Source organism: Blennius ocellaris, assembly GCF_963422515.1.
Source record: "Blennius ocellaris genome assembly, chromosome: 2".
NCBI lineage: Eukaryota > Metazoa > Chordata > Actinopteri > Blenniiformes > Blenniidae > Blennius > Blennius ocellaris.
The window spans coordinates 22,330,042-22,347,619 of NC_137651.1; the positions used below are offsets into that span (position 1 = coordinate 22,330,042).

General features: G+C 42.2%; 1 protein-coding gene across 1 annotated transcript in view; it reads right to left on the minus strand.

The window, feature by feature from the left end:
* The window catches only part of smtnl (smoothelin, like), a 30,037-nt gene extending 12,749 nt beyond the window's left edge, over positions 1-17,288 (minus strand). The window contains 2 exon segments of the mRNA XM_080512918.1: positions 16,088-17,033; positions 17,175-17,288. Coding sequence (XP_080369044.1) covers positions 16,088-16,771 — 684 coding nt within the window. The 5' untranslated portion in view covers positions 16,772-17,033; positions 17,175-17,288.
* Positions 17,289-17,578: the final 290 nt, after the last annotated feature.

The window sequence follows — 17,578 nt, forward strand, 5'->3', positions numbered from 1 at the left end:
CTGAACAACCGTGCATGCAATTGCATAAACAAATATTTTGGCGAAACAACGTCATGGTGATGCTGAACATCTGATATCTGCTGGAGTTGTCACATAACAGGTTTAATATTGTATCACCAGGGGGCTTTTCAGCTTCAGAGGTCCTACTTTAGCTTAGATTCAAAATCTATCCTCACGTCCCAACTTTCTTAATCTGAACTTTTCTAAAAGGTAATATAAATAATTTACACAATCAAATACAAATGCAGACAACAAAGGAAAATCTAAAAGAAAAAAAAATCCCAAACACAAAAAAAAATCCCACATATTGTTTGTAAATTAAAATCATCCAGACTCAGCTGTGTGTATTGTGCACAGCAGAGTTTACATAATGCCTGCACAGCCTCATTCCACTCAGTGAGTTTGATTCACCACCGTCTGGGGTTCTTTACGGCTGCAGGGCCGCAAGGAGGCACCTAATTCACCTCCAAGGAGGGCCGGCTGAGTGCTGCAGCGATCTGAGTGACCCTTCAAGTGTCAGACCTGATGTTAGCAGCTGCTACAAAGCTAATATTTATCGACGAAGGAGTCAATATATAATGTGCAGTCCGCTTAAAAGGTTTCCCCGTCTCAAAAAACGAAACAAAAAACCCCCAAAGCAAACATATTGATATGAACAAAGTGTTGACATGCAGCAATTGTAGTCAAAATATAGAGCTGATAGTGTGTATTTAAATTTAATAGTGAGAGTTTAGAGTGAAAAGAGAGTTTAGTGTTAAAAGAGAGAATTTAGAGTTAAAAGGGGGAGTTCAGCATTAAAAGAGAGAGTTTAGAGTTGAAAGTGAGAGTTTAGAGTTAAAAGAGAGAGTTTAGAGTGAAAAGTGAGAGTTTAGAGTTAAAAGAGAAAGTTTAGATTTAAAAGTGAGAGTTTAGGGTTAAAGATGAGAATTTAGAGTTAAAAGTGAGAGTTTTGCGTTAAACTGGAGAGTTTAGACTGAAAGGTGAGAATTCAGAGTTAAAAGTGAGAGTTTAGCGTTAAAAGAGAAAGTTTAGAGTTAAAAGAGAGAGTTTAGAGTTAAAAGAGAATTTAGATTTAAAAGTGAGAGTTTAGGGTTAAAGGTGAGAATTTAGAGTTAAAAGTGAGAGTTTAGCGTTAAGCTGAAGAGTTTAGAGTTAAAGATGAGAATTTAGAGTTAAAAGTGAGAGTTTAGAGTTAAACTTAAGAGTTTCGAGTTAAAAGAGAAAGTTCAGAGTTAAATGAGAGAGTTTAGAGTTAAAATAGAGTTTAGATTTAAAAGTGAGAGTTTAGAGTTAAAAGTAAGAATTAGAGTTAAAAGTGAGCATACAGAGCTGATATTGAGTGTTTAGAGTTGATAATGAGAGTGTGTTTAATTGCTCTCACACCAACAATCAGCATCGCGGCTGCAGCTCTTGCCATTTATAAATCAGGAATCAACTTTTAAAGATATCGCCTCGCGCGTCAGAGCAGCGACACAACTCACGTTTTCCATATTGGCCGACACGTGTGTATTTGCGTTCATGCTTTACTTCTAAGTGGCTGTGAGCAGGACTAATCACATCCACGTGCTACCAAAATAGACCAAGCAGAGCTGGGAGAGGAGCTCTGCATGTATCTACAGTGCAGTACAGATTGTTTGTTAATATTAGAGACTGAGACAGACTGAATCACCTCCTTAGTCAGGTTTGCTATTTGTAGTTGTTGTAATACATTGAGGGCTCATAAACACACACTGACAGACACACAGATGAAACTTCTCTCCCATAAAACCCCCACAATCCCGTGAACGCAGACAAAAGCTTACTTTTTTATTTTTTGGGGGGTCTCGGGAGAACAACAAATCCCTGATTCCCCGAGTGTGCGTCACTAGGCCGTGAACCTGGAGCTATAAAATATTTGGACATAGTAAAATAGAGCAGGAAATTTGGAAAAGCCTCCAGTATGAGCGCAGAGACAGAAGAGGGCTGGAAAGGAAAAAGGAGTTTGGCCATGGTGGCTTTTTCCCATTCACATCATTTGGGGTCATGTTCAGGAATGTATCATCCGTATAAAACATTTATACATTTATAAACCTGAACTGGAGCTTTTCCATCATTCGTTCAAAGTTCAAAGTGAGAGTTTAGAGTTAAAAGAAAGAGTTTCGATTTAAAAGAGGGAGTTAAGAGTTAAAAGTGAAAGTTCAGCGTTAAATGTGAGAGTTTTGAGACAAACTCATGTGTCTCTTCAGCTCCTTTGTCATAGATTTCATGCAGCATTCAACTTTATATAGAAATGTTTTTGGCTGTTTTTTTCCCTCATCTAAATATTGTAGCCTTGCAGAGAATCTTTCAAAGTGAAATTTATGTTGCTCCTTGAGGAGACAAATGTGACATTTCTAAAAAGATATTTCTATAGTTTGTCAACCAAAATATGCATCGGCTCACATCAGGAAGCTGATGGATTGCAAGAAATGGCTCGGCAGAAAAATGGATTTGGTCAATGTTAATGATTAATTTACTTTCACTTTCCGTCTGATATGACGCGAAGGTGCTAAATGGACAACAACAAAAAAGTGAAAGAAATGCTCAAAGTAGCTAAAACTGCATCAAAACTTAAAAACGCACAACCGAAATGCAACAAAATTTGACTTGGAAACATGTAAATGTAGCGTAACGCTAAATACAACATTCATCCAGTTTCCAGTGTAAACTGTGATAAAGGTATGAAGGCAGTAAATGTCACCGCGCTGACTGTTGGACGTCCCTGCAAGGAGACCGGTGTGTTCAAACAGGAGGAGGTATGAGGCTGCTGTCTGAGCGCCACCGCCTGTGTTTGGTCAGAAGACATTGCTCAGCCATCAGATGCGTCTTCATCACCATCATTGGCTTGAAATATGATGTGTAATCGTTAAATATTAAGATAGTTTACACCTACAGTTGATCAATGGTGAAAGATTTATGATTCCCATATTTAGGAAGTGTAAACCAGGTTGTTTTTTTTTGGGACACAAAACTTCTATTTGCTTGTGACATCACTCAGTCTTTCATCAGCACACTTTCTACAGAATCCTAGACTCCGTTTGACAGGTTCTTTGTGCCAAACCATTTGTGTCCCAAATTGTTTGCTTTGAAATCTGGAACTTGACGATGATTAGACAGATTATCCCTTCAAGTAATACCCCTTCTAATTAGAGTCGTTTGAATTCCCACAAGGTAACTAAATGTCTTTGGTCAACCTGTTTTCCTCCTCAATCCCTTCTTATCTTAACCATTTGTTTTTCATGCTGTGTCTTCTTTCTTGCTCTCTTTCGGTACTATTTGAGTGGCACATTGGTGCGAACAGTGGAGGCAGTTGTCAGATGCACAAACAAACCAAAAAGAAAAGGTTTTCCATGATAACAGAAAACACCGTCACCATTCTTCACTTCCTGTTAAACAAAGACAACATCAGTTTCCTTTCTATCACAGATTTCACTATTATCAAGAAATGACTCTATGGCCAGCACTATTATTCAGTGTCGCATATTACGCAAGAAGCATGTTATCATGTGTAACAGCTACTGTGTTGCTCTCAGGAGGAAACGGCGACGGAGATTTCCCACTCTGTAATTTCCCCCGGCGAGCTCTATCGCGGAATCCTCAGTGAGGAAGGAGGACGCGCTCAAACCACCTGTTCTTCAAATGCATTCCCACAGCCTACAATTTCTTCCCAGGGGGGAGAAGGGAGAAAAAAAAATTGGTAGGGAACAGCACTTTGGGTTGAAGGTGGAAATTATGTACAGCCTTTGAACTGCGAAGATATAAAAAGTCTAATTGCAGGTGAGAGTCGCTACATGCGCAAGCTACAATCTCAACAAGTCGTCCGCTGCTGTGCTCCTACTTCCCTGATGTGTTTCAGGTCAGGACCACTGGCAGACGGCGGGTACAAGTAACTGTCTCTTTTGGTCGTCCAGTTTTCTATTCCGGATCCTTTTCAGTCCAAAATGTCGGCGTCGGCGTATATTTTGCAACTTCTATTGTTCCGTACCAAGTTGTGGATACAGCACGGCGACAAAAAACGAGAAAAGAAAAAGAAGCTACTCCATGTTCCTTCACGACTTTCCTTAATTTCACGAGAAAAACCCATGAACATAATTATTTCCCTGAAACCTCAGCAGTAAAATCTGCTTGAACACAATGGATTCTCATCTGTTGTGTATTTGTGATAGGTGCTGACGGCCTGCATCACCCTCCCACATCTCCAATATATCAGCTCGACAAGTCTAGAAGGGAGTTCAACCTCTCCGGCATCTCACTGAGCCAAATAGAAGAATTGTCACTCCAAAGGGTAACACATGGTACTGCACATTTATTTGCTCAACTCTTTCCCGATCCTCCTTTTCAGCTGCTCCTTGTCTGGTGTTGGTTAAATCTGATTTTCTTCATATATAGGATTCGTGGAAGAAGAGCACTGAATCGGCTTCTGTGTCTTTCAGGCCAGGAATCAATGAAAAATAGGTCTCGTCGCCACAGGGAAAAGATTATTTTTCACCGTAGCGTCGGGCTCCAACATATGGCAACAATAGAGAGCGACTCCTCCATCTTACTCCACCACCTTTTTCATTTATCTTCATCTGTTCCTGGCAAGTACGAAGGCAGTACATGGGGGAGTCCGACCCGCTGACCTCCAGCAGTTGAGGGATTACAAGAAGTGAGTAACTCCTCTCCTTACATTTCCTTTCCAAACAGCCTAAGAAGTGTTGTTAAGTTTACAAAAAGTTTTCTCAACATTACGTTTCATGTGAGACAAACAGGACACGGTAAAATTCTGTAAAGTGTGGAGTGAATCCAGCTTCACGTACCTGCATTGTGTATCGGTGTAAAAGCTCCTTCAAACTCAAAACCATCAACTCAATTACCAAACGTGTTGACCCATGTGTTCCTAGTTTTGCATGGGATATGTGCTCTGGTCCAAATAATCTGGCCCATCTGGGCATTTGTGTTCACAGTAGGAGGGGAAAGTGATGTTTGGTGGTGAGAAGATGTTTTGATTTCACAACAAATTACCGAGGAACACAAACATTGCCAGAGAGCGTTCAAGAGCAAACATACTTTCGGAGTCCACGTCATTGCCCGTGTCATGTTAATAATCCGTCCTGGGGCCAGACTGCTCTGCTACCAAACTCGTAAACACACACATGCTACGAAATGTAATCACCCCAAGAGTCTGAGGGAGTTTACACAGTGCAGAGGAGGTCTGCTGTAGTTGCGTTTCCACCAAAAACTAGCCACAGCTAAAGTCATTTTTTCATTTATTTTTTTGCATTCAAGCAACTAATTTCTTGCAAAAAACGCTTCTATGCATGGATCTTCTACAGACTTACAGTTTAGGGCAAAACATCACATATACACTCACTCTACTGGGCAATTTAGTGCTACTGATAAACCGAAACAAGTAAACATCTATGTGGACTGTGGCAGAAATGCAAAAGCAGAAGGATAACCATCTATCAGAATCATTTTAACCTGTCCAGGATACACCCTGGACAGATTCCCAGAGAGACGGACGACCACACACACATCAAGGGGCCATTTAGGGTCACCAATTAACCTCAACTACATGTTTTTGGACTGTGGGAGGAAATCAGAGTACGTGGGGGAAACCCATTCATGCACACAGATGGGGAGAACATGCAAACTCCATTTAGAAAGGCGGCGAGGTGAGAGCTCTAACCACTGTACCACCATGTGGCCAAATGACTGGGTTGCAATAAATAATGTCTGCGTGCTCTTTGCATCCACGCACTGAATTCAAGCTGGCAGGATTTTAAAAATGAAAGAAAAATTTGATTATATTTATTTAAAAAAAAAAAAAGTGTGATCCGCTGCTTCAAACGTTTTAGCTGATTTCTAGTCCTAATAATGGAGGCCACCGGTTGAGGATTAGGAACGAAAAACTGCTTTTGCTTCAGAAACTCCTGGTATGAAATGTAGATGCACATGTAGTGGATAAAAACAAAGCAAAATGACAAAATATCAGTCCTGTCACAGCTGGTGTAAATTAGAGGTGAGAGGAAAAAAAAGAGTTATTCGGAAGAAGAAACCTCAAAGCACAGAACCTAAACATCATATACTTCTGTCCTAGACAATAGTATGCATTAACATCACTGCAACCTTTTATTAAAATCCAGGGGGATATTTATCCATATAGTGCACATTTATGGGTAATGCCAAAGTCAGCCAGAATACTACTTTAACAATATGTGACTATTTGATGCTCTTCGTAAATGTTGAATTGGAAGCCTTTTAATGAGAGCCCTCTAAATGCAGTTTGCAGTAACAGAAATTAAAGCAATATCATAATGTTCACCAAATGATAGTGTTGAGCAGAACGTCTATAAAAGCACGAGATACAATAGATTTTAATAATCTTGGTGAAATATAATGTCGAATTTGGGCTCAGTTGACAAACTTTTGATTGTTTTTCTATAATTATACAGTGATATTTGAGTTACATCTTATTCAATCACTGCAAACACATTGTCAGTTGAGGCTTCTTCATTAATTGACATTTTTTTTGCCTCCCAGTGTGTGAGCGGTGCATCTTTCTCTCCAGGATTCCTTCCACTGCTCTCTCAGCTCGGTGGGAAGATTTAGCATGTCATCATCTCACCTCCGTCTCTCCATCATGTCACCTCTGAGGACTTCACCCTCACCGTGATTGACAGGAGGGCAAATTAACTCTGAGTCTTGTACCTGTGTTTGCTGGGCTCTACAAAAAAATCCCTGTGTGGCCATTATGTGGAGGACGCCCCCCCCCCCCCCCCCCCCGTAGAAGGAGACTTTACAATGTTACGAAACCTCAAAACTCCAGGACCCCCTCACTCATGACCCTTTCCCGGTGTCACTCGACCCCTAAAAGTGATTTTGCTTTAAGTGCCTTCTGGGCGCTCCTCCAAAACACTGGAGCTAAATGAAATGGGTGAAGTATTCCCAGGACGGCTTGAGCTGACCTTAAAGTCTTATGAGCTCCTGAGGTCGGACTTCCAGTCAGGCTCACTGGTTCCAGAGCGCTGTCCCGGTCACTTATTAACCTGTTTCCACAGAGATGATGACGGGAACACGGCCTATTGTCTGGAAGTCATTAAGAGAGCCAGGGGTAGCCAGGGAGTGGCTGCATACCTCCGTTAAACCCCCCCAGCATGTGTATGCACTACTTGCTCTCGTTTTAGCTGTGAGCTGTTTTCCTCCTTTCTGCTTCTATATCAGTCCAGATCTATTAAAACTGCTAACAGCACTGGAAAAGCATCCAAAATAGCCGCGATAAGCAGTTTGCGTTGCCAAACCGCTCTGACAGCCGCAATAACAGAGACCTGATTGACCGCGCAGGAGCGCGGAGATGATTTGGAGTACGTCTAAACGCGGGTTAAAGTTAATTATGATCTCAAGGCCAGCAGGTATTTGTGCGAATGTGTTTGTATGCTTGAATCTCTGTTTTATGTCTTGCTCCTAGTGTATTAATAGCCACAAGGAGGACGGGAGGGGGTGGTTGGTGCCAGGAATCCAGCCTCAAAATGCAGCCGAGATGGGAGATGGGGGAGGGGGAAGAGTGAGGAAGGGGCTTCAGAGAAGAGTGGCAAAGTTGACCTGTTGCTGAGTGTCTGCAGGACTCGTTCAGACTGGCGGTTCATATGCGTTTCGACTGATCTGATCGCAAGTGGCGAGCGCTCAAGACACGAGAGGTTGGGCACAAAAGGCACCTTTCACTCATAAGACTCCCCGAGGTGGTCAGGGACGCCCTGTGACCTCATGACGGCGGCGTCGCAGGAAAATATGTCATACGTAACACCTAAACGTCAACCTGTGCATGATGTTTTTATTTAAGAGAATGCGCCAGGCTGAGTTAGACAGTCTTTCCAAAGCACTTCGGGGAAAAGAACATGGACATCCGTGCCTGGCGGTCTGCAGGGACATGGTGCCTTATAGTGACCAGGCAGAGGAAGCTGGATGACTCATAACATTTAGCAGAAGTGACGTAGAGGGAGTAACACAATTCCAATCTCAAGTGGTTAGACAGAAACTCATGATACGGACAAATGTAAACATTCTGTATTTGGCACGTGTGGTCAGATCACCTGAAATGCATGTTAGCGCCAGACCTGAACTGGCTCTCAATTACAAAGGCAAAGACTCACTTCCATTGTTTGTGACTAATTAAAAAGTTGATGTGTTCCCTTCATACTGGGGCTTGAGTTTGGATGAGAACGGATGAATCTGAATGACAACAATATAAAGTGCATCAAGGACTGCTAATGGAGTGGAAAAACTCTATATGAATGAAATAATCATACCATCACGACCGACATCTGCTCTAAACAGCTGCATCAATTAGATCCGGAATATCAACACAAGACATGGTGACATAATATTTCCTTAATGCTATACTCCTTCAAATTGCCCAAAACAACATTAGCGAGCTGCTGCTGGATCTCTTTACACACTCCAGAAAAAAAATGACGTCAACTCACAGTGATGTGTGTGCGCGTCCATGTACGAGTGCAGAACAACTGTGTTTATGCACATGAGCCCCCCCCCCCCCCCGATTTATTGCTAAAAGAGGCTCCCTGCATGTGAATGTGAGCCGGTAATCGCAGAGTAATTCTGTTTGGAAGGGGATCAGTATGTTTAAGTGCCCCGAACACACAATCTATCCATCAGCCATTTCGCAGACTGTGACTAAACTAAAACAGGCTAAATATTGCTGCAGTCTGCCACTTATAAGTGTGTGTGTGTGTGTGTGTGTGTGTGTGTGTGTGTGTGTGTGTGTGTGTGTGTGTGTGTGTGTGTGTGTGTGTGTGTGTGTGTAGGTAAAGATAAGAAGCAGATAGCGTTGGGTTGTGTAATGTCGGCGGGAGACAGAGCGTGGGGGAGAATGGATGGAGATAGATGTGAAACCATGCGGAATTTGTTCCACAAATCAAAACATCAAGCCGTTAAATTGCTGTTTTGATGCTGAAAAGAGACAAGGTTTAACTTGTGAGTGTCAGTATGTGATTACTGTCACATGGACTTTTAATAGCTCGGTATAATTGCAAAAAAAAAATAAAAATGAGACGAGGGTTGAGACAATGGCGAGCTTCTGTCTCTGACAGTGCAGATGCTCCTCAGAACTAAAACCACATTTTCCCGTAAATCCTGTTGCCTCCTGTTCAGAATCTGTAAAAAAGCAATTTGTCTTCCATTCCTTCCACCGTCTGCCACCACCAATGAAACCCTTCGCTCAGTTTGTACCAGACAGTTGACAGTGAAAAACGCCGCAAAAATACACCGAGCGATGGTTTCTGATGTTTAATTTGGGACGTGGAGCACCTAAAGCAGAAAACTCATGTGACAGTCTGGAGCTGAGCCCGCAAAGAAAACACATCCACGATTCCCAACAGGGTCAGATTTTTCATCTCCAGACAGCAGCTCTTATGTAACGTCTGCTGCGAGTGTTGCACTGAGCCCGAAAATGCATCATTTTCGCATTCTTGTTTCAGACAAGTCTCACTTTTTGCACTGCAACGTTTGCAAATGAAGTCCGGTTACACGGAAGAGGCTGACATGCTGAAAACGATGTAGTTTTCATGCCGTGCCAATCATGGGTGCCGTTTGTCGATTTTGTAACGAAACCACACACACATGGGCACAGAGAATAATACGCTATAAACATGAACAAAGGGGGTGAGTACACAGACTTTCTTATGGACAGGTGACAAAGTTGGATTGCTAGTACAGGTGACTCAATCATCCCAAGGTCCTAGGACCATATAGACTGGGCGCTAGGACACCCTGGAGCTCGTCACTGTTGTTATTGTCCATCTACTCGTACATATATTGAATAATTATTTACTGCAGCCAGTCCAGCTGCTTTTTTACATTTTCTTTTGCAGTTTCTACAGTTTCCTCCATCTTCATGGAGTCGGAGTGTATTCAGAAAGTTGCATTTCCAGTGGCTCCAAGCATCATTTGTCACACTCACACTCATCATGGCGATTGACTCATTTGCTCACAAAGACAACAAAATGAGATGAAAAGCCCAAGAAAAAGCCAGGATACGGACCTTGAGTTGAAATATCATTTATTTTAAATACTTCTAATTTGACTTGTTTCAAAGTTTAAAATGGGGAAAGAGATCTTGATCTCAAGTGAAGCGTGTCAGACATACAGTATCGACTGGGAGTTAAAATCATGAGTGAATGCAGGAATGAGAAAGGAGGACTGATTCTCTAATCCTTCCACTCCCAGTGTACTCCCCGATGAAGCACGGGATCCCACACAATGGCCCATTGAGGCGGCTGCTGCAGCGCTGTAATGGTAAACAGTGCCGTTGTCTGCTAGTGTGTTCGTGTGTGTGTGTTCGTGTGCGTGTGCGAGAGAGAGAGTGAGACGTAGAGGAGAGTTTTGAGGTGGAAACAGTCGGGGAAGACGAGACGTTGTCGAGAAGGTCTTTGTCCTAATCCTAATCTCAGCTAATTCTTGTTGGCCAGAAAACACACACACACACACACATGCACATACACGCGCGCAGCTGGAATTCCATTCAAGAGTTTTTATGTGAACTCTGCCGCAGGTAATCAGAAAGAGGCAGGCAACACATTGTGACAAAGCTTCTCATTTACTGCAAACCATAAATTATCATGTTGATGAGACGAGGGCTAAGAGGAACATACGTCTGACATGGATTCACTCAAAGAGAAGATAACGTAAAAAGAACAACGGCCTTGGGCAGTTCAGCTCTGAAATATCTTTTGGGAGTCTCAGTTTAAATGCAGCTTTAAAAGAACAAGAACTATTTGGGTTTTTATACATGCTCAAAGTAACTTGAAATAATCGAGAGAAATTCACAAGCTCATGATCATGACATGATTTTGAAGATTATTGTATGCATATTATCCAAATGGGAAGTTTAGCTAACTGAGTAGTCTCATCCCATCTGGTCTTTTAATAATTTTTTTTTTTATTTAATAAGAAGGCAAGTATTGTGGGACAATCCAACATTTAGTTTCCCCTGAATCAATCAAAAAAGGAAGAAAATTGTACCTGATGCATAAAGATGGGATTGCCAAGACTACGTTCAGACAAATACGAAAGCATATGCATGAACGTAAAGTTCCCTATAGACACTAAACTGCATCAAGAAATGTGTCTGTCCATATGGAACCACTGTAAACACTGTTGCATTTATGCCAGGCCAGTCCCACCTGCAAAGTAACAGCGCACATAAATACAGAAAAACACAAAAAAAGCAAAGAAGGCATGAAGTATTCACGTGAAATTCGGCAACACAGGGACAAAAATAAATAAATAAAGCAAAGACAGTGGCAATCTTGGACACATGAGCAAGACAACTGTCTTTTTGTTGTAAAATTCAAAACAAGCTGAGTTACATCTGTGGCATGAACTTTGTTGTTTATTTGGTTGAACGGGTGAGGAGTGCATGCAGGTTAAGGGAGAGGTGAGGCTAATACATCACCGTTCATCAGTCAGGTGACGAGGATGAATATTCAAATTTCTCAACAAACTGGAGCGCATATATCGATTTAAAAAGGATGTGGATCCACCTAAACCAATCTCCATGTGGACAGAGCCGAGAACGTTTCACACAACGCCAAATAAAAGTTGTTGGCTTTAAAGGACATGTTCGGGTTAGAAGACTTTATTTATTTATTTATTTATTTAATTGTTGGTTTCAAGTTTATAAATTGTATCTTGAAAGAGTAAACATGATGCTAATGTTTGACAAATATTTGTAAGTTGTGTGCGTGTGTGTGTGTGTGTGTGTGTGTGTGTGTGTGTGTGTGTGTGTGTGTGTGTGTGTGTGTGTGTGTGTGTGCGTGTGTGCGTGTGTGTGCGTATGTGCGTGTGTGTGTGTGTGTGTCATGGTACAGCTTGGCAGGTCAGTGTGACACTGCAGAGAAACAGCTGGAGAGCAGGATAGAAGACAGACGCGCACACACACATCCCTCTAGCACCGAGAGCTGCAGCAGGAATGTATGGAGTGTGTTTCTCCCTGTTTACCTGGGATGTGAGGTCCATACCTCGAGGGCCTACCACACATGTGAGGTCCAGGCGGCTTGTGGGGACTTATATTGAAATGTGAAACATTTATCAGCTACAAATTGGCAGTCGGGTAAATATTTCACCAGGTTGGGTGAGAATTAAAGGGAAATATTAGACGCCTAGTCACTGTGGTGAAGAGATGCTGTTCCACGTTTATTTTGAATGCAATGATGGTGCTTCTTATGCACAGGTAATATTGTTAAGGTTTGAGTGAGGGGCTGCAGCCATTGAAAGAGAACGGTAGGTCCATGTGGTTGTGTTGTCAGTCAGACCTGAACTTCATGCACTGCATCTGTCTTCCTGACAGACAGGTGAGGATTTGGCTCAAAACACAAGCTTGCAATTAGGATTTCAAACGGCATGAATGGATGAAAAGTCCCATCGGCTAATGATGACAACCTGCTGAGCGGAACCGCATCATGCACACAGCGAACCTTTGTGCGCTGGAGTATTATTCCAGCGCAATTTTCTGATGTGTGTGTATCTGAAGTGGTGTGTTTGGCTGACAGCGGGGGATCTCCCACAGCAGAGACACACAGAAACAATGGCACCCTTGTGTTGTTTAGCTCTGACCACATGATTTCACAGGAGATAACATTCCTCTGTTGTATCCTCCACATAGCTCGGTAATTACAGATACAGGAGGAGCAAGCATTTGCATAATGTGTGCATGTGCATGCATGTGCATTCAAACACTTTTGGGTCTATTAGGTACCAATATCATGATGTCTGAGCATGCATTGAGCAGTAAAAAGAAATTGGTGTTACCTCCAAAGCTGAATAAAGCTATAGTGCCTATAAGGAAGAGTAAAATTCATTCCATCTCACAATAAATTGTTGGGAATTTGATTTTTTCCAAACATTTTTATCTCTATTGATTGACTCTTTATAGGGGGAAAGTAAAATAGATGGAAATAGGAATTAAAATTTTTAATATTAGTACAATATTTGAAGACTTTAAAGCGATATGTTCACCATTACTCAAGAATTTTAAGACCATATCTCTTGTTAAGTGGTGCAAAATGGACCAATATCACAAATATCTCTATAGCTATAGACTGGGTGCTGTTTTCCTACAATACAATGTGGGAATTAAACTAAACATTTATTATTTGTTTTTTGATAATAGATACAATCACTTGAGGTAGGCTGCTGTGTACATTGCTGATGTTAAAGCACGTTTGATTTGCTTATACTGTTTTGAGATACATTTTCAATCAAGGAAAAGTGGTCAAATTCTATCATTTTAAATATATCTTAAGAAACACAACTAAAAAAATAATGCCCATGTCAACCATTGGCAGTAAAATAAAAATAATGTGAATACTTTGATGATTATTCTCGTATTTCCTTGAACTAACCATTCAGAGGAAAACGTCAAGAAATCGACAAGTTGCCAGATATGGTTACATGTCCTATAAAGGGTTTAGTGTATTTCTAATGTAATTTCATCATCTTTAAGTGTAATCATTGTTTCATCCAAGAAATGTATACTATGGAAAATGTAAGCACCCTCACACAGTCAAGGCTTCTATTGCCCCTTTAATGGAAAACCGGTGGACAATTACTCACTTATTCTTGCTGGACATACACAACAACATTCCTTCAGTTTAAGATAATTAACGATGAATTGGCAAGTACAATTCATTCTCAATCTACCCACTACATTATTTTGGTTTTCCATTGCTTGAAGGGTATGTAGAGAATTAGATCTACTGGAAGATTTCTTTTGGACTGATGTACTTTCATTGTCATTAAGGTCCTCTTGAAATAATGAAAAATGCTGAGACACACCAGCATCCATCCATCTTTTCTACACACTCGGCATATTAGCTAATGTTGTGAACACATCTGGACTTCTGGGGTTCATCGAAGAGCGAGTTCAGAGAAACAAACAATTACTCACATTCACACTTAAGGTCAGCTTCGAGGCACCAATTACTGCAACCAGCATGTCTTTGGCTTGTGGCAGACAGTACACAGAAAAAACAAAACCCCACACATACACGCGTATGTATAAAGTGTGACTGCATTTCACGCAATCCAGGATCTGTTTAGTCATAATTAAAAATGTTGCAATCATTTAAGCGAAATATCAATTATTGAGTTGTGTCTCCTGAAAAACAGTATTCTTTAACAGAATCAAACTTTTTTTTAATAAAAAAAAACAAGAAACAACTACTGCACTTGGTTGTTTATATGACTGTACATGTGTGTAATGTGTTCCAGACTTGCATCGGTGCTGATTCTACACCAAGACATAATACAGAGCTCCAGCACAGAACAGCTCCACTCCAAATAAAAATGACAGCCTTAATACTGGTCTCACAAATGTCAAACTTTCCACAGCAGGACGGTCTGGTTTGGAAGTAAATAACACCTTCCGCAGGCTCCTTCCTGTCTTTCAACCTTTGCAGTGGAGCTTTGAAGTGCTTGTAAAGCACAACAGTTTGACATGCGATTTCCCATCTTTGATTTCACTACCGAATATATCAATGAATAAATGGTGTTATTAGCACGTGTTGATGGATGCATGATAACTGTGCAAGTGACAGCTGGTGTGCATGGTGACATACGGCTTTATAGGGAGAATTATAGTTCAGTGTTCTGAAATGTGCTCGTTATTTTCCTGTAAAATCACAAATTCAAGAATAAGAATCTTGAAAGATTTTTGTTTCCTTACCCAATAATCATACACCCTTGATGAGGAGAGGACAGAAAAATCATTTTTTTCTCTCATTAAAAGCAGTTTCAGTTACTGAATGGGACAAGAAAAACATAAATCTTGGCAGTAACTGAGCAACCAGGGAGCATGACAACTCTGAATCAGCCAGTCTGAGATAAACTGTGATGACGTCAAAGTTATTCAAGCAGTTTAAAAAAAAAAGTAATAATGTGTTGGCTTTCCAGGAATTGGGACTTTTTGGCTTTGCTGGCATTTTTTTCTTTTTAGTTTTCTTGGTGAAGTTTGAAAAACCTTCACACAACCATGAGATCAAACTAATTAAATCACTCAGGCAAAGCTAAATATATTTCTCACAATAGGACCCGTGAGGTTTACACACACAGCCGACATTTCACAATGCTGATTTCACATATTTGGTCAGGGTCTTTAAAACCACAGAACCACACTAACCTCACCTCCCAGGAGCCTGCTCTCCTCAAGTTACTGTACCTCATAAATCCTTAAGCATCCTGGCAGAAGGCTATTGTGCTGCCGCAGTGACAAACCCAGCAGCGCCTCTACTCAGCTGCTGCACAACCTCCAGCCCTCAATCTAACTCAGTCTGCCTCTGCGCCACAGAAGTAATCATAGCTACTGGTTTCCTCCACGTCGACCTTTAGTGCAATGTATGGGAGATGATTTCGGTGTACTACGACTAAAACGGGAGGAGCTATAAAACTGGAATTTTGAATAATAAAAGTGTACCTCCCAGGAGAAAGTGACTGTACATGAAAAGACTGCAAATGAAGTAGTTTACAAAAAAGTATTTTCATATTGAGTTATGGGTTTACCACCTGAATGAATGAAGGCCTGACTGAAAGCCACTGAGCACATGTAGATGATAATCAGCGGAGTTTAAAACGAGCTACTAAATAATCCTGACAGCCGGCAAATAATAACAATAACGGATGAAGATTGACACAGATAGAGATGGTATTAAAGCAGTAAGAGGTTTGAAATCACGAAATAAAAATAGTGGATTGTAAAGCCAGTTAAATGTTGAAAACGATTCTCTAACATACCCTTTCCCTCTTTATGGCAGACAAAACTCATTTCAGAAGGTAAATAATGAAAGTGAAGAAAGCTGAAATCACTAAAATTGTGGAGAAACATTGGATTGTAGATGGAGATTAATGGATTAGGTGGTGTGAGATGACAACTTACATTTTTGATTAATGTTTAACATAGGAAATAACTTCCAATTTATGATCAAAAGCTCAATTGACAAAAAAAGTATATAGAAATGTATAAAAAGAAAGAATAAAAGAAGAGCTTGTTCTAAAAGAAGAGCTTGTTTGCACTCACATTTGTCTTGCTGGACACAGCGAAAGTGGCTCGGCTGGAGAAGCGGGTGATGGAAGGGCTGCTGCTGGATGCCGGGCTTGTCACCATGGAGGACACTCTGGAGCCGGCAGGAGGACTGCTGGAGGTGGGGGAAGAGGAGAAGGTCGCAGGTGGGGACGGCGGGCCGGACTGACTGCACAGGTTGCTGTGAGTCTGTGCTGGGCTCCCCATGGCGGTGGTCTGGATGTGGAGGTGACCCTGGCTCTGAGTGTGGGCCTGACCCTTCCCATAGAAGACCTCCTTGATCTCCTGATGGTTCTCCTGAATGTCATTGAGGTGGTTCTTGTGGTTCTGACTGCCGCTGTGGTTGTTGTTCGACAAGGAGCTCCTGTTACACGAGAGCCCGCTGAGGAGCTCCACCTGTCGGGCGAGAGTCTCCAGCTGACCCCTGAGCTGCCGGTTCTCCTGCTGGAGCTGAGCCACGGCTCGCCCCAGGGGTCCGCTCAGGTTGGCCGTCTCCTCCAGGCGACGCTCCATGCCCACCTTGAAAGTGCTGACGTCCAGGTGGATCTCCCTGATGGCGTCCCGCAGAGTGTTCTCGTACCGGGTCAGAGCCGCGCACACGGTCTCCCCCTCCGGGGAGGAAGATCGGGGGCGACACAGGTCGCCCATCTCTCCCATCTCTGCCAGGGTTTGGGCTTCCATCAGCACAACTCTGTTCACAGGCCGGACAGACTCACAGTCTGCGTCTGTGGGAGATCCACTGCTCCCTCAGGGTTTGTCTGGGAGTGGGCGGCGGCCTGATGGTCAAGGGTTGGGAGGTGAAAGTTTACAGGGAGTGGGGTGGGGGGGGGGGGGCAAAGGTCTGGTTAGCGTTATCCTCACTCCTTGAGCTCTGTCCTGAGATAGGACAGTTTTGACTGAGTCTTCTTTAGTTGCTCTCGAGGTCTCAGTGCCTCGCTTCTGCCTGAAAACATAAATCAAATGTCAATGGTCAAAGTCTTTAAAGGTTTCTGCTGAAGACGAAAGACAAGTTGCAAAAATGGAACAAGATTGTAATCAACACAGAGCTGCAGGTCTGTTTCACTCAGAGCTGATATAAACGTACCTCAGCCTTGCCCTCCGGTTCAGCTCCTCAGCGCTAAACAGCTGGAAGAATGTGTGTCTGAGTGTGTGTGTGAGAGAGTGTATTGCGAGCTCTGCTCTGCACTGCCGGCACTCAGGATTGTTTAAACTCTCAGGTTGATCACTCCTCTACCCTGGCCCGGAGGAGGGAGGAGAAAAGGGAGGGTTAAGGGAGTAGGGCGGTGGTTGAGTGGAAAGTAGTAAGAGGGAGGGTGGGAGGTGGACTTGGTAACGCTCTGTCAACTCTGAGCAGTCTTTCCTCCTCCTTTATATCACCGGCGTGTCTTTTTCTCAGTGTCTTCAAGTTTAAGGAAGATGAGACAAAGACAAAAACGTATTTGTAAGTCTATTATCAGAGCCGATCACTCCTAAAGTAGCAATTTGATG